Source organism: Amphiura filiformis, chromosome 1 (genome assembly GCF_039555335.1).
Source record: "Amphiura filiformis chromosome 1, Afil_fr2py, whole genome shotgun sequence".
Classification (NCBI taxonomy): domain Eukaryota; kingdom Metazoa; phylum Echinodermata; class Ophiuroidea; order Amphilepidida; family Amphiuridae; genus Amphiura; species Amphiura filiformis.
In genome coordinates this window covers 17,568,369-17,595,116 of record NC_092628.1, presented here as the reverse complement: position 1 = coordinate 17,595,116, position 26,748 = coordinate 17,568,369, and the positions used below count along the sequence as shown (strand labels likewise).

Here is a 26,748-nt window from a genome sequence, read left to right as displayed (position 1 = left end):
TATTGATATAAGAATAGAAGTCACTCTGGAATTCCATTGATTGTAAACGTGACATTTTGCAAACTTTGCAAGGCTATGGTTACCATCTTCAACTAAAATCTTTAATTATTCAGTCATTGAACTTTATATTTGGATGTGTAAATGCTTTTGTGTTCGAAACTAACCTTTCATCTGTGATAAGTCTTGTATATCATAGAAAAATGGCATATCGATGTGGTTTCTAAAAGATTACTTCCTGAATATAATAAATAGCCAGTTAAACCCATAGAGCTGCATATGTTATATAAAGCTCTATTCAATAACTATGCAAATGGTTATTTTCACATATAAATATTTTCGCAATTTCCAACAGAAAACTTTTGTGCGTGTGTTGATATTTTTGTAAAATTCATGCCTTACCAATTGCATCGTTATTGTATGATAAAATTTCATATTTGTGTGTTGTTAAATTTGCGATAACCTTTATTCACGAAATTTGCGACTATGAAACCCTCGTGGAAATAACCACTTGCACAGTATTTAGAATTGAGATGCTGACTTCTCAAATTTGATTTTTATTTCACTTCCAATATTGTTCCTGAAATATTTTTTTTATCGCCAACCAAAATGATTTGACAGTTACCAAGCCACAAATGACACAAAACCATTCACTCATATAAGGCACATCCACATATAGGACTTTCTGCTTAAGCAACATGATTCTCAAGCAAAAACTTGGTGAAATCTGCCGTGTGAATCGTCTTGAGGATTCTAATCTCTAAATTTATCCCCAAGAAATTTAAAGGATTTTGTGATAACCCTGTGTGATCCTCCAGTGATCCTTGAATGCTACTTACGTGTGAATAAGCCATTTTGCGATTCTCGAGTGCTGAGCTTTAACCTATGGTTTAATTATATGGTTTAATTTGGCACACCACTAGAAAGGGCACTGTAAGCTTCCAGTTGCAATTCCAAAGCTGATGTCATCGTGCATTGCAAAACTTAGGGATTCCATTCTTCAGTGGAGTTGTGTGTAATAGCAGTCGGGGATTGACTTAGGAATCACAATTCTCAAGTACTCTGATCCACAAGAATTCTGTGACCATCTGCACACACCTACAGTAACTGAAAGTCACTTGACATTTATCGGACTTTGCCAATTTCTATCATTATTTCTATGAAAGTTATTTATATATGTAAAAAAAAAAAAAAAAACCTGAAATATAATTTTGGCCACAGATGAAAAATTTGAAGAATGAAAATTGTCAACACGCTCAGACAGCACCTAACGTGGCAAGGGTCCAGATTTGCATGTTACTCCATGCTCTATATACCTAATGGCTACGTGAAGGTCTTAATTGGATAATGGTTAATTGATATCTAGTTTCTTGGTTTGAGACATAATGAATCAATATTGCATGCAGATGGGTGTTTATGGCTATAGTGTGTGATACAAATATCTTCTTTTTCATGATTAGATTGGATGTGACTTGACATTTTGATGTACCTAAACATAAAGCTTTGTATATTCTGCACTTTATTTATTTATTTTTATTTTTTTGCATATTGTTTGACTACTATATTGTCTGTAATAAACACAGGCCCGTAACCAGGATTTATCTGGGGGAGGGCCGATTTTGAAAAAATGGACTGGGGTTGATTTTGAAAAGGTGGACTTTTTTCTTCAAAATTTTGACCTTTTTGACCAAAAAAGGCATAAAAACCTCTATGTCTGCCCCCTTGCCACCCCCCCTTCCCCCCGATTATGGGCCTAGATAAACACCGGGGCACTTCAATTTGAAATGGATATAGGTGTAGGGCTGGCACTTTCACACTAAGGGGCATTCGGTAAGAGCAAAATGTAAAAAATATGGGGTCATTTAAGCAAGAATGTGATTGTGAAATTCTGCCATAATTTGGCAATAAACTGTTAAAATAGCTTTTGTCCATGCAATTTAGCGATTGCGATAGCCAGCACTGATGCATGTTTTTAAGCTTTAATACTCGCACAATATGGCAGGGAAATGTTTGCATTTCGATAACTTTTAATTGCAAATCATAGGGGGACGTTTATGAGAGGGGTGATTATTACAGACAATACATTATTTCAATTCAAAGATTTCCAAAATTCAACAAGCTCTTTTAGTCTTGATAATTAATCATTTTTATGGTGACGATGAAACTTAGGTTATCATTTGAACTATTTTTAATGCAATAAAAATTCCCTTTAAAAGGGAAAGCCAGCCTCAATGTAGAGGTCTTGTAATTAGTTTGAGTTACCGTGAAAGGCATTTTTAGGATCACGCTTACATCCATCATGTAAATTCATGTTTCATGACAGTCCACCAAACCATCATGATGAGAACCAGGCCTTGTCGCCTAGATTTTAAAGGCGTGAGTTAATCACCGCCAGCATGATGCTAGGCGAGTGGTCGAATTCCTCTCCAGTATGAATGATGCTAGGCGAGCATTGCCATCTTTACTCTCGGTATTGTATCCAGTAGCTGCGTCTGAGGGCTGCAGAAGCTTAAGGAGGCGAGCATTTTTTTTTTTCGAAGCGTGCAAAAGTTTCCATTTCTTTCCTATTTTCATTCTGTTTTTCCGTCTAAAAAGGAAAATGTAGAGGTCAATAAATATTGTTTTATTTTTTCTTATTAGAATTTTTGCAATATTTTGAAAAGTTTCCTATTGTGGACCAAAACATTGTGTTTTTCCGACTAAAAAGGAAAACGTAGAGGTCAGCTATAACTTTTAAAGTCATAATTAATTCAAGCACAACTTTGGCAATACTTACTCGATTTTGTTCGTTGAAACAGCAAACCATGTACTTTCTTTTCCTTACAAGTCAAATAGTAATACTTTAAAACATTTTCACCACACAAAGTAAAGTAAAATAATCTTTGTGTATACAAAGCCGATCTACTGAACCAAATGGGCTGCAAAATGTCAATATTCAAAGCTCTGCAAAAAAAAAGTTAAAAGTCCACAAAAGGTAATGAAATTGCTAGCAAGCTTGTATATTTATCCATTGAATATAAACTCATCTAATATGAACAAAAAGAAAAATATTTCATCATGTAAAGTTAACTATTTACCATGTAATTTGCAAGAAGCAATTCTTGCTGCATGATTTAAAGTGCATTCCACCAAGCTTTAGTCCGTCACGGCACACATCACAAGTTCAGTGTTCCTAGTATCAAACATTTATGTGGAATGAAAAAAAAAAAAGATTTCAAACATGTTGTAAAATATTTATGTCCATTTTTTATTGCTGCTCACTACGCACAGACAGGCAGATGAAAGTACTGCAAACGGAGGCGCTTCTTTCATGTGTAGCGCTCTGCAATGTTGCCAATGTTTGAACCATGATATATTAACCTTGCATTCGCTGATACTTTGTAAATGTGTTGCGAAATTTTACGAGACTAAAATTATAATAACATGCAAAATCTTTTTGAACAATTATTTCAAATGAGTACAGAGAAAGTTGGTTTTAGTTCAGAATATACTTGTGACTAAAATGTAAGGAAAAAGCAGGTAATTCTATCATTTTTGTCTCATTTTCACATCACCCAGTTTCATGTTATATTTGTTTAGATTCAGTATGTAGAACAACATCTGGTAGATAGTATAACACATATGTGCACATTGACAGAAATGAGGCTCTACTATGTAAGCACACATTATGTGACAGTATCAAGCAGAATGATAGTCTCCTCCACAGCCAGTTTTATTCCGTTTGAAACATAGCATACAAAGAGGATGCTAGAATCACAAAATACCCCTTTAATGTAACCCGGGGTGGGGGCACTCAACTTGAATTATTGGTATGGGTATGCGGCACAAAGCGCCAAACATTGGGAACTTATTTTCAGGCAAAAGAGACGCTTGATGAACTGAAATTTCAACTTCAAGGGTCCAGTGAACTAAAATTGGGCCAAATTATAGGCTATTTAGCTAAAAAAAAATTCCAAATTTTTCTAAATTTGAGCTAACAATTTTCAGAGTTTGAGGTTCAAAAAACTGGAGCATGATCCAAATGGCATGGGTCTTAAAGAACTGCCGGAAAGCCTGAAAAAGGGACCCTTGACCACCGCACATACCCATACCACCTTTACATGTGAGTGCCCCCCATGTAGGGATTTCTACATGAAACTAGTCACAAACTTGATTCAATGCCAGATAATTGCGACACTTGATTCTTCCCATAAAACATTTGTCTATATTAATGAGTCGACGGAATTTAAATTAATGGTCTTTTGGTATGGGGTATCTGGTATTTATTTTATTTTATCGTGTGTTGGCGCATACAGATTGTGAAAAGATGCAAGATCTATCATTAATGGAGTTTTTTGGGGAGCATATGAAAGCTTAAAAGGGATGAAGGTGATGGTTGTAAATAAAATATAATTAATACCGTACTGACGCGAGTATAGTCCCACCCCGTTTTTGGGTGAACATTTTTCAAAATTGGGGTGTGGGACTATAGTCTAATTTCAACAAAAAAAATTTAATTTCTGAAATTTTTCAAAAATTTGGGGGTGGGACTTTACTCGAAGGTGGGACTATACTCGCGTCAGTACAGTAATACATGTATTTTTAATAAAATTGACTTTGCCTTTTCATCAACTGTTGATGATGAAATTTGGGTATATATTATATTTCATATAAAGGGCTGCTCCCCGTGGGCTGCTCTCCATCAACAATTTTCTGGTTAAAAATGGCTGAAAATCGGCAGTTGAGAAAATAAATTGGCTAAAAATACAATTATGAATTTTGCTGTACCAGCCCAAGCCATTTGTATGTTTTTCTCCTTGGAATATGGTTCATGCTTGATATGCAGCAAATATCTTTTAGGGTTGAACGGGGTTGGCTCATATCTGAAAAATAAGTTTTATTTATTTTAATTTATTTATTTATTCCTATTTATTTATTTATTTATTCCTATTTATTTATTTATTCCTATTTATTTATTTATTCCTATTTAATTATTTATTTATTCCTATTTAATTATTTATTTATTCCTATTTATTTATTTATTTATTTATTTATTTATTTATTTATTTATTTATTTATTTATTTATTTATTTATTTATTTATTTATTTATTAAATTATTAAATTATTTTTTTCATACATTTTTTTTCATTCTTCATCCATTCATTCCTTCCTTCATTCATTCATTCATTCATTCATTCATTCGTAATTTATACATCTTACAAATACATCATGTTCAGAAAAATATTTTGAAAAACAAGAATAGTAGCCTACATGTTATTGTTAAAGTTGCTTTGATGATTACAATTATTGACATTTAAACATGGCTTCATCGTTTTAATGTCAGACACTATTGTAGTTTCTAGCAGCTATTTACAGTACACATATCCTGTATGTTGAACTAATAGCAGTTGGTCATCTACTACAGGATATACCCTGGGAAAGCCTTACATAACCATGTATAACAATTGTTTGCTGTGTGTGATTAACATTAACATGAACTTTGTCAATGAAAACAGAGCAGAGATCTGTCAGTCTCTGTCGTTAAAGTAAGGCTAAATTTTAGACGTTGTCGATTTGAATCGTTTTTTTGGGTTTTTTCATTGCGAGGAGGCAGCACTCCAGTGGTATAGCCAGGGGGAGCCCCGGGAGGAGGGGGAATCTGCCCCCCCCCTAATTTTCGACAGCAAATCTTCAACATAACCTTATTTTAAACCTTGTTTTTTGACCAAAGAAATCCCACTGGTTATTTTGGCCATTTAACATGCAGTCTATGGAAGGACGTAAAGTCACAATAAAAGAATTATGACTTAATTTATTGCGAACTTTGCTCTGTTGACCTACAAAGACAACAGATTTGGACAATTCCATTTAGGTGCAAGTTGGGACATGTGTAAATATTAAAAATATGCCAAAAAAATTGGGTTTTAACAAAATTAACAAATTTTGTATTATAAGATCGTACGTACATTTATGACTTTAATCATTCTTCTGGTGTGAGTGACTCCCTTGTAGTGGAATTGTATACAGAGAGAGTGTAAAAGACATATCATTAGATACTTGTATTGATATAAGAATAGAAGTCACTCTGGAATTCCATTGATTGTAAACGTGACATTTTGCAAACTTTGCAAGGCTATGGTTACCATCTTCAACTAAAATCTTTAATTATTCAGTCATTGAACTTTATATTTGGATGTGTAAATGCTTTTGTGTTCGAAACTAACCTTTCATCTGTGATAAGTCTTGTATATCATAGAAAAATGGCATATCGATGTGGTTTCTAAAAGATTACTTCCTGAATATAATAAATAGCCAGTTAAACCCATAGAGCTGCATATGTTATATAAAGCTCTATTCAATAACTATGCAAATGGTTATTTTCACATATAAATATTTTCGCAATTTCCAACAGAAAACTTTTGTGTGTGTGTTGATATTTTTGTAAAATTCATGCCTTACCAATTGCATCGTTATTGTATGATAAAATTTCATATTTGTGTGTTGTTAAATTTGCGCGATAACCTTTATTCACTTAAATTTGCGACTATGAAACCCTCGTGGAAATAACCACTTGCACAGTATTTAGAATTGAGATGCTGACTTCTCAAATTTGATTTTTATTTCACTTCCAATATTGTTCCTGAAATATTTTTTTTATCGCCAACCAAAATGATTTGACAGTTACCAAGCCACAAATGACACAAAACCATTCACTCATATAAGGCACATCCACATATAGGACTTTCTGCTTAAGCAACATGATTCTCAAGCAAAAACTTGGTGAAATCTGCCGTGTGAATCGTCTTGAGGATTCTAATCTCTAAATTTATCCCCAAGAAATTTAAAGGATTTTGTGATAACCCTGTGTGATCCTCCAGTGATCCTTGAATGCTACTTACGTGTGAATAAGCCATTTTGCGATTCTCGAGTGCTGAGCTTTAACCTATGGTTTAATTATATGGTTTAATTTGGCACACCACTAGAAAGGGCACTGTAAGCTTCCAGTTGCAATTCCAAAGCTGATGTCATCGTGCATTGCAAAACTTAGGGATTCCATTCTTCAGTGGAGTTGTGTGTAATAGCAGTCGGGGATTGACTTAGGAATCACAATTCTCAAGTACTCTGATCCACAAGAATTCTGTGACCATCTGCACACACCTACAGTAACTGAAAGTCACTTGACATTTATCGGACTTTGCCAATTTCTATCATTATTTCTATGAAAGTTATTTATATATGTATTTTAAACTTTAAAAACCTGAAATATAATTTTGGCCACAGATGAAAAATTTGAAGAATGAAAATTGTCAACACGCTCAGACAGCACGAACGTGGCAAGGGTCCAGATTTGCATGTTACTCCATGCTCTATATACCTAATGGCTACGTGAAGGTCTTAATTGGATAATGGTTAATTGATATCTAGTTTCTTGGTTTGAGACATAATGAATCAATATTGCATGCAGATGGGTTTTTATGGCTATAGTGTGTGATACAAATATCTTCTTTTTCATGATTAGATTGGATGTGACTTGACATTTTGATGTACCTAAACATAAAGCTTTGTATATTCTGCACTTTATTTATTTATTTTTATTTTTTTGCATATTGTTTGACTACTATATTGTCTGTAATAAACACAGGCCAGTAACCATGATTTATCTGGGGGAGAAAAGATTTAAAAAAAATGGACTGGGGTTGATTTTGAAAAGGTGGACTTTTTCTTCAAAATTTTGACCTTTTTGACCAAAAAGGCATAAAAACCTCTATGTCTGTTCCTTGCCACCCCCCTTCCCCCGATTATGGGCCTAGATAAACACCCGGGGGGGGGGGGGGCACTTCAATTTGAAATGGATATAGGTGTAGGGCTGGCACTTTCACACTAAGGGGCATTCGGTAAGAGCAAAATGTAAAAAATATGGGGTCATTTAAGCAAGAATGTGATTGTGAAATTCTGCCATAATTTGGCAATAAACTGTTAAAATAGCTTTTGTCCATGCAATTTAGCGATTGCGATAGCCAGCACTGATGCATGTTTTTAAGCTTTAATACTCGCACAATATGGCAGGGAAATGTTTGCATTTCGATAACTTTTTAATTGCAAATCATAGGGGGGGGGACGTTTATGAGAGGGGTGATTATTACAGACAATACATTATTTCAATTCAAAGATTTCCAAAATTCAACAAGCTCTTTTAGTCTTGATAATTAATCATTTTTATGGTGACGATGAAACTTAGGTTATCATTTGAACTATTTTTAATGCAATAAAATTCCTTTAAAAGGGAAAGCCAGCCTCAATGTAGAGGTCTTGTAATTAGTTTGAGTTACCGTGAAAGGCATTTTTAGGATCACGCTTACATCCATCATGTAAATTCATGTTTCATGACAGTCCACCAAACCATCATGATGAGAACCAGGCCTTGTCGTCTAGATTTTAAAGGCGCGTGGTTAATCACTCGCCAGCATGATGCTAGGCGAGTGGTCGAATTCCTCTCCAGTATGAATGATGCTAGCGAGCATTGCCATCTTTACTCTCGGTATTGTATCCAGTAGCTGCGTCTGAGGGCTGCAGAAGCTTAAGGAGGCGAGCATTTTTTTTTTTTTTCGAAGCGTGCAAAAGTTTCCATTTCTTTCCTATTTTCATTCTGTTTTTCCGGTCTAAAAAGGAAAATGTAGAGGTCAATAAATATTGTTTTATTTTTTCTTATTAGAATTTTTGCAATATTTTGAAAAGTTTCCTATTGTGGACCAAAACATTGTGTTTTTCCGACTAAAAAGGAAAACGTAGAGGTCAGCTATAACTTTTAAAGTCATAATTAATTCAAGCACAACTTTGGCAATACTTACTCGATTTTGTTCGTTGAAACAGCAAACCATGTACTTTCTTTTCCTTACAAGTCAAATAGTAATACTTTAAAACATTTTCACCACACAAAGTAAAGTAAAATAATCTTTTGTGTATACAAAGCCGATCTACGAACCAAATGGGCTGCAAAAATGTCAATATTCAAAGCTCTGCAAAAAAAAAGTTAAAAGTCCACAAAAGGTAATGAAATTGCTAGCAAGCTTGTATATTTATCCATTGAATATAAACTCATCTAATATGAACAAAAAGAAAAATATTTCATCATGTAAAGTTAACTATTTACCATGTAATTTGCAAGAAGCAATTCTTGCTGCATGATTTAAAGTGCATTCCACCGAAGCTTCTAGTCCGTCACGGCACACATCACAAGTTCAGTGTTCCTAGTATCAAACATTTATGTGGAATGAAAAAAAAAAAGATTTCAAACATGTTGTAAAATATTTATGTCCATTTTTTATTGCTGCTCACTACGCACAGACAGGCAGATGAAAGTACTGCAAACGGAGGCGCTTCTTTCATGTGTAGCGCTCTGCAATGTTGCCAATGTTTGAACCATGATATATTAACCTTGCATTCGCTGATACTTTGTAAATGTGTTGCGAAATTTTACGAGACTAAAATTATAATAACATGCAAAATCTTTTTGAACAATTATTTCAAATGAGTACAGAGAAAGTTGGTTTTAGTTCAGAATATACTTGTGACTAAAATGTAAGGAAAAAGCAGGTAATTCTATCATTTTTGTCTCATTTTCACATCACCCAGTTTCATGTTATATTTGTTTAGATTCAGTATGTAGAACAACATCTGGTAGATAGTATAACACATATGTGCACATTGACAGAAATGAGGCTCTACTATGTAAGCACACATTATGTGACAGTATCAAGCAGAATGATAGTCTCCTCCACAGCCAGTTTTATTCCGTTTGAAACATAGCATACAAAGAGGATGCTAGAATCACAAAATACCCCTTTAATGTAACCCGGGGTGGGGGCACTCAACTTGAATTATTGGTATGGGTATGCGGCACAAAGCGCCAAACATTGGGAACTTATTTTCAGGCAAAAGAGACGCTTGATGAACTGAAATTTCAACTTCAAGGGTCCAGTGAACTAAAATTGGGCCAAATTATAGGCTATTTAGCTAAAAAAATTCCAAATTTTTCTAAATTTGAGCTAACAATTTTCAGAGTTTGAGGTTCAAAAAACTGGAGCATGATCCAAATGGCATGGGTCTTAAAGAACTGCCGGAAAGCCTGAAAAAGGGACCCTTGACCACCGCACATACCCATACCACCTTTACATGTGAGTGCCCCCCATGTAGGGATTTCTACATGAAACTAGTCACAAACTTGATTCAATGCCAGATAATTGCGACACTTGATTCTTCCCATAAAACATTTGTCTATATTAATGAGTCGACGGAATTTAAATTAATGGTCTTTTGGTATGGGGTATCTGGTATTTATTTTATTTTATCGTGTGTTGGCGCATACAGATTGTGAAAAGATGCAAGATCTATCATTAATGGAGTTTTTTGGGGAGCATATGAAAGCTTAAAAGGGATGAAGGTGATGGTTGTAAATAAAATATAATTAATACCGTGACTGACGCTGAAAGTATAGTCCCACCCCGCTTTTGGGTGAACATTTTTCAAAATTGGGGTGTGGGACTATAGTCTAATTTCAACAAAAAAAATTTAATTTCTGAAATTTTTCAAAAATTTGGGGTGGGACTTTACTCAAGGTGGGACTATACTCAAGCGTCAGTACAGTAATACATGTATTTTTAATAAAATTGACTTTGCCTTTTCATCAACTGTTGATGATGAAATTTGAAAAAGTTGACAAATTTGAAATATAAAATCATGAAAAATTATCAATTTTATGATTTCAAAGAGAATGTAAAAATATATGTTATTTTGTGGTGGATCATTCATAAATGTATTGTCAGGCAGGGCATACACGAATGAACATTATGATGAGCCAGGTATATGAGCCATCAATACAGTCAATCAATGAGTCCGTAATACCCAATTTATTTTAATTCCATGTGTGCTTTCCTATTGGCATATTTGGACTTGAACAAGACTAAATAACGAAACACAGAATTTAAAAATATTCTGTCTCAAAAATAACAAGTGATTACCAAAACACTTACAAAAATCGATTTGAAATAAATAAATCGACTTATTAACCATTGCATATTCCGTTGGCTATCCATCTTATTATTTTAGTTCTGTTCGTCTGTCTATCTGTGTGCGTATCTGTCTTCCTTTGTGTTTACTTGATTGTTTTATTTGTATTTTTAGGGTGTTTTACAACAATGTTATTATTAATAAAATTGTTTCTCTTTTGCAGATCAATATAAGAACATAATCGTCAAAATTAACAATATAATATAGTGATGGTTTAAAATAATTATCTTCTTTTCAGCTCATTGTTTTCTCCAGTAATGCTTACTTCATACTTGAAATCCAACTTATTCTGTTTCCTTTTCCTTTTTCTGTTTTACTTTATACAGTTTTGATATTGAAAATGGCGCTTCGCCGAGTCGGAGTCCCGGCATGGAGGGGCGGCAAGCCCGTCATCAGGGTTGGTGCTGTCAGCTAACTTCCCCCAGAGGAGGGAATCGTTTTTGTACAGATCAGACAGTGATTTTGACTTGTCACCAAAGTCCATGTCAAGAAATTCCTCAATTACAAGTGAATGGTAAGTGAAGATCCTCTAAGAACTATTTTGATTGGTTATTTAAGAGGGGTATATCATGTATTGAGCCAATTGGGGGCTCTGTAAGAAAAACATTAGTACCTTTGCATGAGGTTGATTTATGCTTAAAGATTTCTCATATGGATATATAAGATGTATGATTTGGGATGTATAGTATAACTTAATCATGTTTTTTTTCAGCAAGATTTTAAAAAAAGAAGGAGCTGAACCAAAGAATTGTGGGTAAAGGTGTGATATGTGACCTTTGAACTGATTGAAGAAATAAAAGGCAGTGAAAAAGGAGTTGTGAGTTCATCAAGAACAATTATCAATTTTGAGCTAATCAAGAAAGATTATAAAACAAAGTTATGAATTGAATTTTAAAGAAGGAGAAAATCAGAAAAACAGAGCTTTATTGGACCCAAATTCTATAAATCTAAATGAGCAGTTTGTAGCAACAAAAGGGTTAAGATTTCTAGACCATGGCCCTCTTTATTCAAATCTACAAAGAAAATGCAGTCAAATGTAGATGTATTGAGTCAGTTTTTGTTTTAGATCTGAAAAATAATCATTTAGGGGAAAATTGAAAAAGTAAATTTTGTTTAAACTTCATACCGTAAAGGTAGGTCACTTACGGGCACTACATGTCCATGTAGGCCTATTGTGTATTTTCTATTCTAAATAATTTCATAATATCGCTCATTCTACAAAATCTGGTGCCAATAGCCCTTTTTCCATTCTTTGGTCCACAAATACTTTGTCGAGCATTTAGGGCATCAAATATGTTGTTTTTCTGGTAGAACTAAACGAGATCTACACGGACATATATAGTTGTCCATACTTTAAATGCTTTCTTCAGCCTGATTAACCCTTGCAAAGGCTCGAAAATCGCTAAAATTGTGTTTCCACTACTCAAGTGTCAAATCTGATCCTTAATATTTTCTTTGAATAAATGCGATATCTTTACATATTTGTTGTTTTTTAATTAGATAAGGCGCCATCATATTGCATATCAACATTATTTTTAGTGATTAAAACGCCTTTGTGTAATTCTAAAATAAATTGCACTTTCCACCAAAACGCTATGAGCTACGTTACCCCTTTTTAACACACTTTATTGAAAAGACGTAAAACAGAGGTATCAACGTAGTTTACGGTTTTTGAAAGGAAACACTCATAGGTTTTTAAAAATAATGGTAAAAATCGTGATGCTGTAGCATTTTTGGCATAGAAATGTTGTAAACATTGAAATTTCGACCGACCATGTTAAGATTGGTGAGCTACGTTACCAGAATTCCATAGTATGCACTTGTATAACAAGTACTTCCTAATAATATGTGATAGGTACCAGTGATCGAACCCCATTTATATTAGAATTAACCGACATAACATTCTAACGCTCGCAAATCACATCAAAAACATTAAAAACCCGTGAACTACGTTACTGTGAGCTACGTTACGCACTCATTTATGCATCTTCAAAACTTCTATGAAATGGTGAAATCGGTGTTACATTTCACTCAAGTGATCTTTCGTTTGCTTTTTATGACCTTGGATTAAGTAAAACCAGCCCATTTTGTAGCCGGTAACGTAGCTCACATAACATTGAGTTTTAGTGTTAAAAAACATCATGACTTCCTGAAAGAAAAATATACAAGTGGTGTTGACAATCTTTTACATCTGAAAGTAGTGATACATTTGCTCTTAAAAACACAAAAAGCAGGTCTTTTGAACAACTTTTTTTTTTCAATTTTTACAGTGGATTGGCACCGGATTTTGTAGAATGAGCGATATACAAAAGTAGGCCTATTATATGAGGAAAATTATTGCTATTAAACAAAAGTGAGCAGCTTGCAATGGGTAATTATAATCTGTTTTTCAAGCTGCATAATTTGTATTCGGTTATTAGTTGTTATTAAACACATCCATGGATGGACAGCTGAATATTATGCAAACGAGCAGCGATCTATTTTAAACGGTTGATAGCTATTCAATACCAGGTCATATTTAGACAACTTGAGCTTAAGTGGACATTTAATTACCTTAGGAACAGGTTATGTCCTTCTACTGTGAGGATTTGAAAATGTCTATATCATCTAATCTTAAATAGTGATGCTTTAATTAGGTCAATGCATAATTTTGAGGTAATTTTATCAGACACTGAGAAACACACATACAGGTCCGTAATCAGGATTTATTTGGGGGGGGGCTGATTTTGAAAAAGTGGACTTTTTTCAAAATTTGGACCTTTTTTGACCAAAAAGGCATTAAAAAACATTTTTCGCTCGCAAATGGGACTTTTGGCGATTAGGGGGCTTCGCCCCAGCCCCTTGGTTACGGGCCTGCACTCATACATAAACCTAGACCCCAGGGTGCAGGACACAAGGGTGAACTATTGCATTATTATTTCGCTTGAGATTTGGGTAAAAAAAATGTTTTTGTTTTTGTTTTATTTATTTACTGAAAAAAATTGCTCTAGTTTTTTAATTTTGGTTTTTCATTTTGTTTCTTTTCATGTCACTTCAGAATTCAAATAATCAATTATAGTTTCCTCTTTTTTTGTTACTCTGCACTATTATGACATCAATGAAATAATAATATGATATATGGCCTCCTAGATAGCGAAAACAAGTGGATGATATGATGATAAAGAAAACAAATGGAATACGCGGCCACCGTGGCTTGCAGTGATCAATAAAGTCAACATGGACCGTTCTTAGCGATTGATCAGCAACCCTTTTACGCTATAAATTGCCCGGAGTGTAAACAAAATTCCTGTCATCATGTCATTCAAAATGAAATTGATATGATTATCTCCGAACCACTGAACCAATACTAGGCATGTTACTCCCATCTAAATCAATTTTTCATGACATTTTAAAATAATTGTCACAAAAATGTATCAGATTTCAATTTTTTGGACGAAAATCACAAGGCTTTCAAGAGTCATGTGGATTTGACTTATGCACAGCAAATGTTAATGGTAATTGGAAATACTCAGGCCATATTGATTTGTTTGTGTTTCTCAATAGGGAATGTCATAGTAAGGTTTACAAAGCACAGCATAACATAACATCTTCCCATAATTCATTGCATATTTGAAATTGTGATCACATTCATTGTCGATATCACTGTTCTTTGCGTTTAGGGGAGGTTATTGACCCTAGCACATCAACAGGGTCAGTTTTACACCTTACAAGATTGATCTCAAACCTCATAATCGAATAATTATACTGTATTCTTTCTGTAGTCTGTCTCAATGCAAGTTGAGAGTAACGCCATATTGGATTTTGCGAGGCGGGGGATACATAAATGCATAGAAGGGCGATTTGTCACTTTGGTCACTAGTGACGCAACCGCGTAAACGCACCAATTCGAATCTGCCACTGCAAAACCCAACATGGCGTTACTCTCAACTTGAGATGAGACACAATATATTTAAAGCCCCCCTGTAATAAATGCCTCCACCATTTTTTCAACCAAACTCAGTGTTCCATAAATGAGTGTCAAAATACCATACAGTACACATATTTTCAAGCATCAATCGCCGATTTCATGATATCCATGTGGCAGTGGCCATTGTTTACACAAATTCCTTATGGTTTGTGGAGCACCTCAGCCTTGGCAAAGGGTACTGGCGATTTTTTTATGGAAAATATTGTTGTAAAAAAGATCTAATTAATGCCCCTCCCCCATTTTGGAAAGCGCAGAAACCCTGGTGTCATTAATTATTTAAGAGAGAATACAGCATTCATCTAAATTTGACAAAATTACAGATTATGCATGTGCTGTTAAAGATTCTGAGCTAATGCATTGTGGGTAGGTCTGAGTGTCTGTTGTGGGTTTACAGTGTGGGATGAAGCAAACAAAGTGGCTTATGTGATGAACGGAATTATGCGATTTTATCTCAATTCTAAGCCAACCCCTTGACTTTTAGAATTCCTTGTAGATTTATATGTTGTAAAAGTCATGTTTCAACATATTATTTATAGAATATTTCTTGTTTTTGTCCAAGTTTAAAATGTAATAGGCTTAAATCTACCATGTTGGTTATATACCCTATGAGAAACAAGAGAAATCAATAACATGATATTTCAGTGCAGACTTTTTATTTTTACCATATTTTGAAAAGTTCTGTGTATGAAACATAAATGCAATTTTTACTATAATATACGTGTGAAACATTCATTTGTTTATTTATTCAGTCAGTCGGTCATTTTTTCATCCATTTGACAGTTGTTTCTTTATTTAGCTTTATTTATGTTGTTATTTTAATTGTTAAATTCTTCATAGGCTCTCATCATTATTGGCATATGGCATAAACGTTTAGCTGTGTTTAAGCAAAGTGCAGAGGTCATGAAATGTTACCAAATTAATCTCCTGTGAAGATCACAGTTTCAATTTAGGAACGGCAATTAAATAATTTGAAAAGCAATTAAGTAGTAAGCAACTTAACTCCAAATATATTTAATTGGTGTCTAGAATCATATAAATTCAGTTTATGACATCTTGAAGCTTAGTAGAGATCTTTCAATTTCTTGATAAGCTCAAAAGTGCTATTGCAATTTCTTGATAAACTTGAAAGGTGTGTTGCAGTTTCTTGATTATAAGCTCTTAAGGGATCTGGAATGAGCGTTTTGAGTGTTTCGACAGTATTTTTTGTGGGACATGAGAGCACATCAGACATATCGAATTGCATTCTGAATCTGAAGAATGTCTTTCTGATATCAAATAATTTTCATTTTTGAAATTCACGATATAATACAAATTTTATGACAAATTATTTAAAATTTGATATTTTTCACATTTTTGATATATAACAGTCTTCGTAGTAAATTTTATAAATCTAATGATATATTCTTATTTGTGTATGTAGCTGGGAGGAAAAGCCGATGATCAATTGAAAATTTTGACCTTTCATATTGAAGATATGGATTTTTTCCCAAAAGACCTCATTTTTTCTGGTGTTTTGGGGAAAAAATCCATATCTTCAATACGAAAGGTCAAAATTTTCAATTGATCGTCGGCTTTTCATCCCACCTACATACACTTTAAGTATAAATCATCAGATTTATGAAGTTTACTTCGAGTACTGTTAAATATCAAAAAAATTTGATATTCAGAATTCAATTCGATATGTCTGATGTGCTCCAATGTCCCACAATAAATACTGTCCAAACGTTCATACCCCATCCCTTAAGCGGTGTTATAATTTCTTGATTAGCTCAAATACATTATCCATCTTGATTAGCTATATATTCTATCTTGATAAGCTCAAAAATGCATCTTAATTTCTTGATTAGCCTATTAAGCAGGCACATTTGTATGATAACTTTGTAGAAATACCATAAAATGGTAAGTCAAGAGGAGTTTCATGGCCTTTTAATTGTACTGATGATGCATTTGATAAAGATTTTACCGGTGTAATAATATCTTTATAGTCCTTGTTTCATTTCGTCGGTGGCAACACATAGTGGCGTGCAGTGATTTTCCAAATTTTTCCGTTTCACATAGTGGCGTATAGGTTTAGACCATGCTATTATCCTATAATATTTATTCCTTGTTAGCTATTAAAGATACAGTTTAATAGTTTGAACCTTAAACTTCAATTTCAAATTGAATCGGGCCGCTGAGAGATAACAGTGGAGGAGTGTAGAGCCCATACTAGTACCATGTCCTTCAAAAATGTTTTGCTCGGACACATATTTTGTCCTTCACGTACACCACTATGTGTTGCGACCGACGATTTGAGCTATATGGAATTATTTATTTGTCCAAGAATAATTTGTAGGAATATAAGATGTATTCATTGATGTTGTATAACTGTAAAGCTGAATTTACACCTGATGGCTTTGCAATTGGGCTGTTCCATTTAAAATCCACACTACCTCTGTGGAAGATTTTGGAAATATCTTCCACAGGGGGAGTATGAATTTCAAATGGAATGAGCACATCAGGCAGCTCCATTTGAATTTCATATACCCTCTGAGAAAGATTCTACATGAATCTCTACAGAGGGAGGGCGAGTTTCAAATAGAGTTGGTTAATGTGCAATTCCATTTAAAATTCATACTCCCTCTGTAGAAGATATTTCCAAAATCTTCCACAGAGGTAGTGTGGATTTAAATGGAATAGCCCATATGATGTGTCACATGGGAGGGGTGGGTAGTTATTTCAAAAATCTTCTACAGGGTAGTTAGGATTTTGAATGAAATAGCCAATTGCGATGCATCAATTTTTTATCAATTTTAATTCAGATATTTATAATATCACAAAGTATATTAATATTTTAGGATGGCTCTTGATATTTATTGTTTTGAATTAACTCACATTGAAAATTGATGATTGAGAGTAGTAAATTAATTTGCAAAATACAACATACAGTCAGTGATTGGTCAATGCAGTTCACATGACGAGCAACAATGGCAAATGTTCAACTCACGTTGGCTTGATATACTAATAATTGGAAGCGCAAAAAGAGCATGCACTAGAATCGCTTTTCTGCAAAAGCGATCAGGTATAAATTCAGCTTTTCAGCTTTTAAAATCTTAAAAGATTTTAATATTTTAATGAGTCCAAATTCTTTTTCAGGTTTTTTTAATCAGCAACCAAGTATAATCTATAGTTAAATGTTCTGACATCAAATTGATTTTATTTTTGTAGCAGTACTCCTACAAGTCAACAACAGTTTTTCAAGAAACCCTTACGAGAAAGTATCTCGCATGATGGAACTTTAGGGTAAATGAATCCATTCCTGGTCTGCGGTCGGTGCATGGTGTTGAGAAACAAAAATATCGGTTCATACCTATGTACACCCCTTATTACAAATGCTGGATGAAATTACACTTAATCTTGGGTGCTGAGTGTGCACTTTTAGAATTAGAAGTTCCAAATGAACCTTTTTTTATCCTGTCAGAAGAACCTCGATGATTCTTTGAAAGAACCATAAAATGTTCTTATGACCTTTTTGGTTCTCTGAAACTTATCTAGAACCTTTATTGGTTCTACAAAAGGTTCTTATATGTTTATGAACCTTTTGAATTTGGAGGTTCTAAAACCTTTATGGTTCTTAAAATATAGAACTCTTAGGAAACTGAAAAAATTCTTTACTTTCAGAGAACCAAAAGTTCATCAGAGTGTCCTAAACTTCCTCCTAAGAAGCTTCAAGGGTTCTGCTGAGAGGACAAAGAAAGGACTCCCTTTATATTCAGTACTCTGCCCCAGTTGAGCAATAATGACAAAACTGGTAAACTGGAGTAATCAACTAGTAATATTGTTAATGGATTGATATAGTACCCACACTTGAGTTTAACATTTCATCCAGCAATTCTGGTGTTGCCTTTCCACACATGTACACAGCTGAACTCCTTCCTTAGATGGGACAGCACAGGTTATACCCCTGTGCTCAACTTTCTATGGTACTAAATATTCCCACTCTTGTCCCCTGGCAAAAAAAAAAAAAAATAGGGAAATTTACCACTTGTTGGCAAATTTTCAGAATTTGATTAGACAGTCTGAAGGCTGAAAAAGCATCTGCAGTCAAGAAAAAAAATTGCATTAGAAGAATTGTAATGATGACGGGGAAAAGATCTAACAAGAATAACCTATATTCTTGAAATAACAGCAATGCAAATAGTCAATTCACTGAAATGTATGAGTTAATAATACAAAGTTGGGGAAAGCAAAATACTTTTTATTACTTTTATTTCAAAATTAGTTTATTTTTAGTGTTTTATAAAAGTATTCTTATTTTTAATTAAAAATCTAACAAAAATATCCTACTGTTGAAATACAAGTGACAGCACAGTCCATTTTCACACTTTGGATTCATCAAGTGGATTATTTTTATTACCTTTATTTCAAAGAGAATAATATAATTATAAAAACAATGATATGGAAGTGATGAAAGTATTCTCATTAGGCGTTCCACTAAATTTTTCCCAATTCCAAGATCCACATGCGGGACTTTTCTTCCAGTGCCTATGTGGTAATTATCTCCACATAGATCCCCATATTGGGCAATTCCAGTTGAAATCCATACACCCCTTTTGGAAGACATGACCTTAATCTCCCACACAGGGGGTGTAGATTTCAAATGGAGTCGCCCATTCAGGTAACTCCATTTCAAATTCAAACACCCTCTTCCATAGGGGATGTATTTCAACTGGAATAGCCTAATATTGTATTTGGAAATCACATACCAAACAACATGCAAGAGTTGAGTATAACCTCTCCCTATGCACCTGTGCAGCTGATTCATGAAGGAGTTTAGCTGTGTATGATGTGAAAATGGCAAATCATTAATGGTCCATTAGCAGGCTGGAGTGGTTGATTATTTTGATTTGGGTTGAATTATTGGTTGATTAATCCACTTGGGATTTGATTTATTGATATGTATTGATTAATTAATTAGCAAGCATGGTGTTAATTACTCACATTGCGATCAATATCGTCAATACCTTGATGAAGTTTTAATGGTGTTGTGCAGATTATGCCAATGCAGTGTATCAATTTAAATCCGTTTTATAGCATTGGGTGTTTAGTTTAAATAAAAATTTTCCACATCCTAAGTAGTGTTATGAATTTATTACAGAAAATGAAATGCTCCTTTAATCTGTGAAATACTGAGACTGAGGAGGAATAATTAAAGCTTCATCAAGGGTTGGCTGGTTGATGAGGATGTATTGTTATTTTTGTCGGGAAGGAAGTATAATTCAATTCCTGAATAAGCGAAGTGCTTTGTAATTATGCACCTATAACATGTTGGTGAACTATTATCATGTTTAAGTGCAATGAGGTTGAACTTGTAATAGCTGCTGTAAAGCATTTTGGTTTATGTATAGTGACATAAAGAATTTCATCTGTTCAAGACCAGTCAAAACTTACGTTTTTCTGGACGTTTCATCAACCATCGGTTTACTTCATCAGCAGTGTTGCTGTTTTGTGTGATAATGAACCAGCAACTCTAGAAGTTTGAGCAGCATGTGGCAGCATCAACTCCTGTGTCAAAGTTCTTATGCAACACAGGATTGTACAGATGTGAAAGTTGGTAGGCCCCCTCATCTCTGTTCTAGACTTGCCGGTTCAATATCACACAGCACTTCAAAACAGCAACACTGCTGATGAAGTCAACCAATGGTGGATGAAATGTCCAGAAAAACGTAAGTTTTGACTGGTCTTGATCAGATGAAATTCTTTATGTCAAGGATAATCTACAGACCTGATGAATTTATTCAAGGACTTATGTATAGTGAGTTTGATTGAGGGTTCATACTACTAAATCCGCCAAAAGTTTACGGCAAAAGTTTATCACACCTAATCGCCCATAGTCCCAACTATCGGTACAATATTAACAATTTTAGTGTTGAAAATCGTGTTTTACTAGAACTTATGAATGTGATCTCTACTAATTGAGGGGGCAATTTGTTTTTCACCTCAGTTCCCACCCCCCCCCCTCTTTTTTTTCCAGGCAAAACCAAAAAATTACACAAATTTCCACTTTTTGGCAATTTTGTGCAAAATTTGTTGATTTTGCCCCCCTGAAATTCTCTTCCCATCCCCCCCCCCCCAAAAAAAAAACCCGGTCCCGCAACTGTTGAATAGAAAATGATACAAATTGAATCATAAAGCAGCTATTATTGGTACAACTTGTTTGCACTCATTTGGTTACATTGCAAGTGTTTTTGATTTGATTTTTATTTTGTCGTTGACCAACAACGACTCATGTTTGGGGAACTCCTGGAATATTGTCTAAAATTTGTTCAAAAAGTAAATTAATATATATTGATTTTTTTTGTTCCCAGTAATTATATTTGAATACTAACATATATTGAATTGTTTTTGAGAAAACTAAACAATGTTGCTATGTTTTAGAAATGTATTTTTTTTCCTTGACGTGTTTAATGAATTAGTTAATAAGTTAGATTAATTCAAATTGTTTTATTAATGCATGCATATAGGAAATTTGACATTTGAAGTACATGTATTTACATACGGTCTTCTTCAATTATAACTCCCATATGGCTAGCAGCCCAGTTTCCCAACACACAGTTCTTTAACCCCAATATACCCGTACACTCATAGAATGACCTTTGAATACCTTGAGTACAAAAACTCATACTCCTTATCTTGAGGTAAATATGTGAGCTATGATTGCTTAATGGTGCTTATTGGACCTTGCCATTTGGTATGATGCTATTATATTAGCTCCTTGTATATTGATCAAGAGAGGATCAACTTCCCCTGTATTCTTTCAAAATTAATTGAGAATGAAATATTAAATATATTTGTTTGGATTTTTTTTAATTGGAAAAGCTATCCTATCCCTAGTGTGACTACAAAAGGATGGTAAGAAGTATACAGAATATGGATAGAGACTTAAACAGATGCAAAGGAGAATCTGTAATTTGTTCATTTGCATTTGTAAATCTCCACTCAGCCAGACTAGTGTCTTCTTTTTTAACTGATAAACTGCAAAACACATTACAAGTTTATCAAGATATTGCATTTTGAATATTGAACTTTTTAGTCAATACTGATCTGATGTGAGCTGTGAATTTAGCAAAATTGAGATTTGTTCAACAACTTTCAGCTTTACGGAATAAATGCCATGAATACGCCCGGTTAGCAAACAAGCAATGCTCCAGGAGCACTATATGAGGAATGAATCTCAAATATTCATTATATACAAGATGTACACTTACAGTGAAATACTTCAAACAAGAGTCTGGCTGGGTAGATTATTTCAATATATGAGAAATCCTACCGGGTTTATCAGTTAGCTAGTAGCAGTGTTGCCAAAACTTGAATCTATTCTAAAGTTTTTTCGGCTTATAATAGGTGACAAAGACTCATAACATCTGTGTATTGATATAGAATGGCGTACACGCAGTTGGGCGTAGTACTTATGCTAGTTACGTGTTGCGAAATGCATGACTGGCACATGCTTATTTGAATTTACGCGAGCATGAGTTGGGATTAAGCAAATAATTTTTGCCTATTATAAGCCGAACAAACTTTAGAACTTTTGTCCACTTTATTAGTTGCTTTATTTGTTGCAGCATTTAAATGCATCCAATAAATCCATGCATCAAACAAAATTGTTTCTTATCCTGGGAGGGGGCACCTGACTTTCAAAGTGACAGTGAAAGTATGCCATGTAAATCCATAACTTTAATCTAGGGATGAGAGATTTGATGAGAGATTTGATGCCAAAAAGGAGGTGAGAAGCCCCAGAAAAAGAGGTCGTTCAGTGAGACAATAGACAATGTTGGGCTCATAAACAAATGTTGGTGCATTTTCAAACAAACATTAATGTTAAAATAAGGAGTCCAATTAGAAATATATTGGGAAATATTTAAGAAATTATTAGTAGTCATTTTAAAGAAAAAGGGGGTCATTAAGTGAAAGCTTATCTAAAATTTGTTCAGCACTATTTCGAAAGGGGTCATTGGACTCTAACAGCAAAACAAAAATAACGAGGTCGTACAAGGCCCTCCCCCTGGTTTCATAGTCTGCAACAAAATTAATAAAAAATATCACAAATTGGGTGGTTGAACAATGTCACTGGCAACACTGTAAATTAGCCCTAGGTTTTAGTCTTTAGAAACATTTCTAGAATGAAATTGATAGAAATGTTTTATCTTAAAGGTTGACTTCAAATCGTATTTGGTAATTTGTCCATCCGCTATCCTAATTTTACACAGCATGAATTGGGAGCAAAAGTCTAGCAGAGATGTAACATATCCGGATTCATCCGGAAATTCAAATCTGGGGCCATAAATCAAATAAATCCTGAATATTTTTATTTTTGTAAAAAAAATTTTAACCTTTCTGGAAATGGATGATTATTTTAGCATTTAAGAGTACAGGTTTTTTTTAAAATTACGGGTGATACCTTGTAGCCTATTCCCGGCCGAGCCCCCATATATGTGTAACGCCGCATGCAAACACTCAGGATTTGGACAAGAACTTATGTTACATCTCTGGTCTAGTAAAAGTTGTGTTTCCAATTTCCTACCAAGTATATGGACATTTTTTGTGATGTCTTACTGATCAGTTTAACATTGGGTTTAAAAAGATGTTTATTGATTATGTGTGTGTTTAAGCAACAGTTTTTGCTTATGGGAACCATATACCGTAAAAATTTGATAATACGCATATGCCTATTAACGAGTTGCTCGGACAAGTACAAATTTTTACGGTTGTTTGTTAAACTTTTTAATTTGTTTTCTTTTATTTTACAAATATTTATGTTACAGATATTTGTAAAAAATAGTTTTAAAAAGTTTAACAAACTACTGTAAAAATTTGTTCTTGTCGAGCAACTCGTTAAATATGGGCACATATGCTTATTATCAAATTTTTGTGAATCGTCAGATTTATGTCAAACTATCTGCACTATAAACATAGTCACCATATCAAGATTTAGCTTCTCAAGTAGAATAGATATTTTCAAGTTTTTCCTCTTGATTGAAATGCTTGCTTCAAGATTTTACCTTAACATGTGTATAGCCATTATGGTGTAGTTCGGATAACTGGGACATTTCAGTGGTCTTTTGCCATATTGCCCACTCCAAAGCTCACCCATCATCAACTTGGCCCACTAGAAATTGTCTAGGGGAGGGTAAGGGAATTTTCCCCAAATATTTTCTTGCCCTCCCCCCACTTTCAAGGCAAAAAAAAAACAAAATTACACAAATTTACTCTTTGCAGCAATTTTGGGCACAATTGTTTAATTTTGCCCCCGATAATCACTCCCCCCCAAAAAAAAAATCCTGGTGCCGTCACTGGTTCTTGCTCTGTAAATAGCATAATTTCTTGTTTCAAAAATCACTGGTATTAAAGGTTTAACTTTTTATTCAATTTTACATGTCCAACTCTTCCATATTTTCCCTGCATGCTTTAACGTTTTGAGTATTTTATTATTAATCTGGATAGGATATATTGGTAATGGGTATTTGCTGTATTTTAAAATATTTGAGATTGTGATGTTTAATAATTGCATGCTGATGTTCTACTTTTTTATAGGATAATTATCTATGTGTTCTGTTTTGTAATTTGTTGCTAAACTTATGAACAACTTTTTCATATAAATAATGTCACAGACAATGGGGGCACCATGAATTTTTTTTCAGGGGGTATGGGCCAATAATCTGAATATTTGTGTATAGAGTGGATGTTTTTGTTTAAAATTCTTTGATTTTTAAAAAATATTTTGATTGCAGGATGAGAGGGGGGGGGTCCCCATGACCCCCATTCCTTTTGGTACCGCCACACTGCTTCAAGAGTAAATCGGGGTCTGTTTTAACTTGTTAACTATACAACACTCAACAGGAAACTTTGTTGTGTAATCCTTATGAATGATAAATGCCTGGTGAGAGGTGGTGGTGGCTGTGGTGCTGTGACATAATATGGTTGCTTTCCACTAAACTGTAATGCCATCAGGGTGATTTGGTTAGAGGTGCCTGCCCCACCTTACTGAAGGGGAGGCACCCAGGATAATAGTGTTTTGTATATAGTAGGCCTATCCAGAATGGTTAGGGTTAATGAAACTGAAAGTTTCACATGATCCAATTCAGTAATATCTGGGTTGCCATATCCACCCATTTCGGAAATGTGACTTTCAAGAGTAACTGGTTTCAAAATGTATCACTACCCGCTTTTATTGCTATCGCCCCCAGAACTACACTGCTACCCAGCTTCTTCATTGGTACTCTATAGAAAAGCTAGTGTGGGTACTCTAGAGTACATACATTGGAATCATATGTACAGTAGAAACACTGGTACTGGATTGGTACTGCCCTGGAGTACTCCAGAGTAGCCACATAGTATAGGCAGCAGTGCCACAAATAAGCTGGGCAGCAGTATACCTCTGCGGTTGGCAGCAATAGGAATCGTGTTGTGTATACATGAAACAACTCCTGGCATGGGGAAAACTTGTCATTCAAAACTTTCCAGTTTTGTGTACAAACCATACTGTTTTTTCTGTCCTCGCCCATTTAAATTCTAAAGCTTTCATTTGTACATTTATGAAATTGTTCTTATATTTTCAAATGAAACTGTTTTATTGTTGTTTATAATAACTCTTTGTTATGTATAGGAAATGTTCAATTCTCCTCCCTCCCCATAATATTTACCTATTAATAAAAAGTATAACAAACACCTTGGTTTAGATGTATACCATCGATAGAAACTTACAACATAGTAACCGTTCTTCGTGAAATTGAATTGAAATTTCCTGGTTGTAAAGTTACAATCAAATACCAGTCTGAAATATAGGGAAATGTGTATGACGTTCTTGCATAACTTTTTGTATTGCTTTTTGTATCTTTTGCTTTTTTTCTTGTATTTTATCAAATTTTCTAATCAGATTCAATATGAAGCTTTGTGTGAATGCATACAAATGTTTGCTTTTGAGTGAAATATTTTGATATTCTCTTTCTGCGTATTATTGTAACAGTAGTATGGTTTGAATTATACTAGAATTGTTTTTACTTACATAATTGTTTGCATGAGCCCTTTCAGAATTAGTTGCACAAAGTTTTTTATTACTACTAGAACATTTTTGTCGTCTAACTTTCGTGGTTTCTGACTTGAATTTCTTATGATGTTTTCTTCTTCCGTTACTAGTCACAATGCAGAAGACATTATCGTCACACCGTTTGCGCAGATTCTTGCAAGTTTACGGAGTGTGCGGAAAAACTACGCATCACTGACAGGGTTACCTCCCAATATGAATAGGTAAGTCTACTGTGATATGTGTAGTGACCATTATTTAGGAATTTGATCTACTTCTGAGCTTACTAACACTGTTACAACAGCTATTATTATACTTTGTTATCTGTACAAGTTTGAGTTATTATTATGCACTGCTAAAACTTGTTCTACTTGTTCAATCATTCAGACAGCTAAAATTACAATTCTATTACCCTAACAACTTTATTAAAACATATCATGTGAGAGCCCTTTATTCACTATAATGGTTTGAATGCCGTAGCAAGGCTTAGCATTAACACTTGGTTAAACGTACAATATTAAATATTTGGGTAAAGAAAGTGATATTTTCTATTTAAATCATACTATTTTGTGGTAATAGAATAGAAATAAAGGGTGAGGCTGTATCATTTACATAATTTAATCCCGGGGGTTGCACTCAACTTAAATTTTGGTAGGGGTGTGCGGCGCGGAGCGC

General features: G+C 34.2%; 1 protein-coding gene across 13 annotated transcripts in view; it reads left to right on the top strand.

Moving 5' to 3' along the window:
• Window positions 1-26,748, top strand: part of LOC140162964 (3',5'-cyclic-AMP phosphodiesterase 4C-like) — a 573,837-nt gene that overhangs the window by 490,589 nt on the left and 56,500 nt on the right. For 10 of the 13 annotated variants that reach the window (XM_072186398.1, XM_072186475.1, XM_072186546.1 and 7 more), the window contains 3 exons: window positions 11,371-11,558; window positions 18,219-18,293; window positions 26,187-26,297. In XM_072186398.1, the coding sequence (XP_072042499.1) occupies window positions 11,527-11,558; window positions 18,219-18,293; window positions 26,187-26,297 (218 nt within the window). In that variant the 5' untranslated portion in view covers window positions 11,371-11,526. Of the gene's footprint in view, window positions 1-11,370; window positions 11,559-18,218; window positions 18,294-21,869; window positions 21,903-26,186; window positions 26,298-26,748 lie in introns of all 13 variants that reach the window. The other 3 variants (XM_072186953.1, XM_072186832.1, XM_072187053.1) reach the window with 3 other exon arrangements.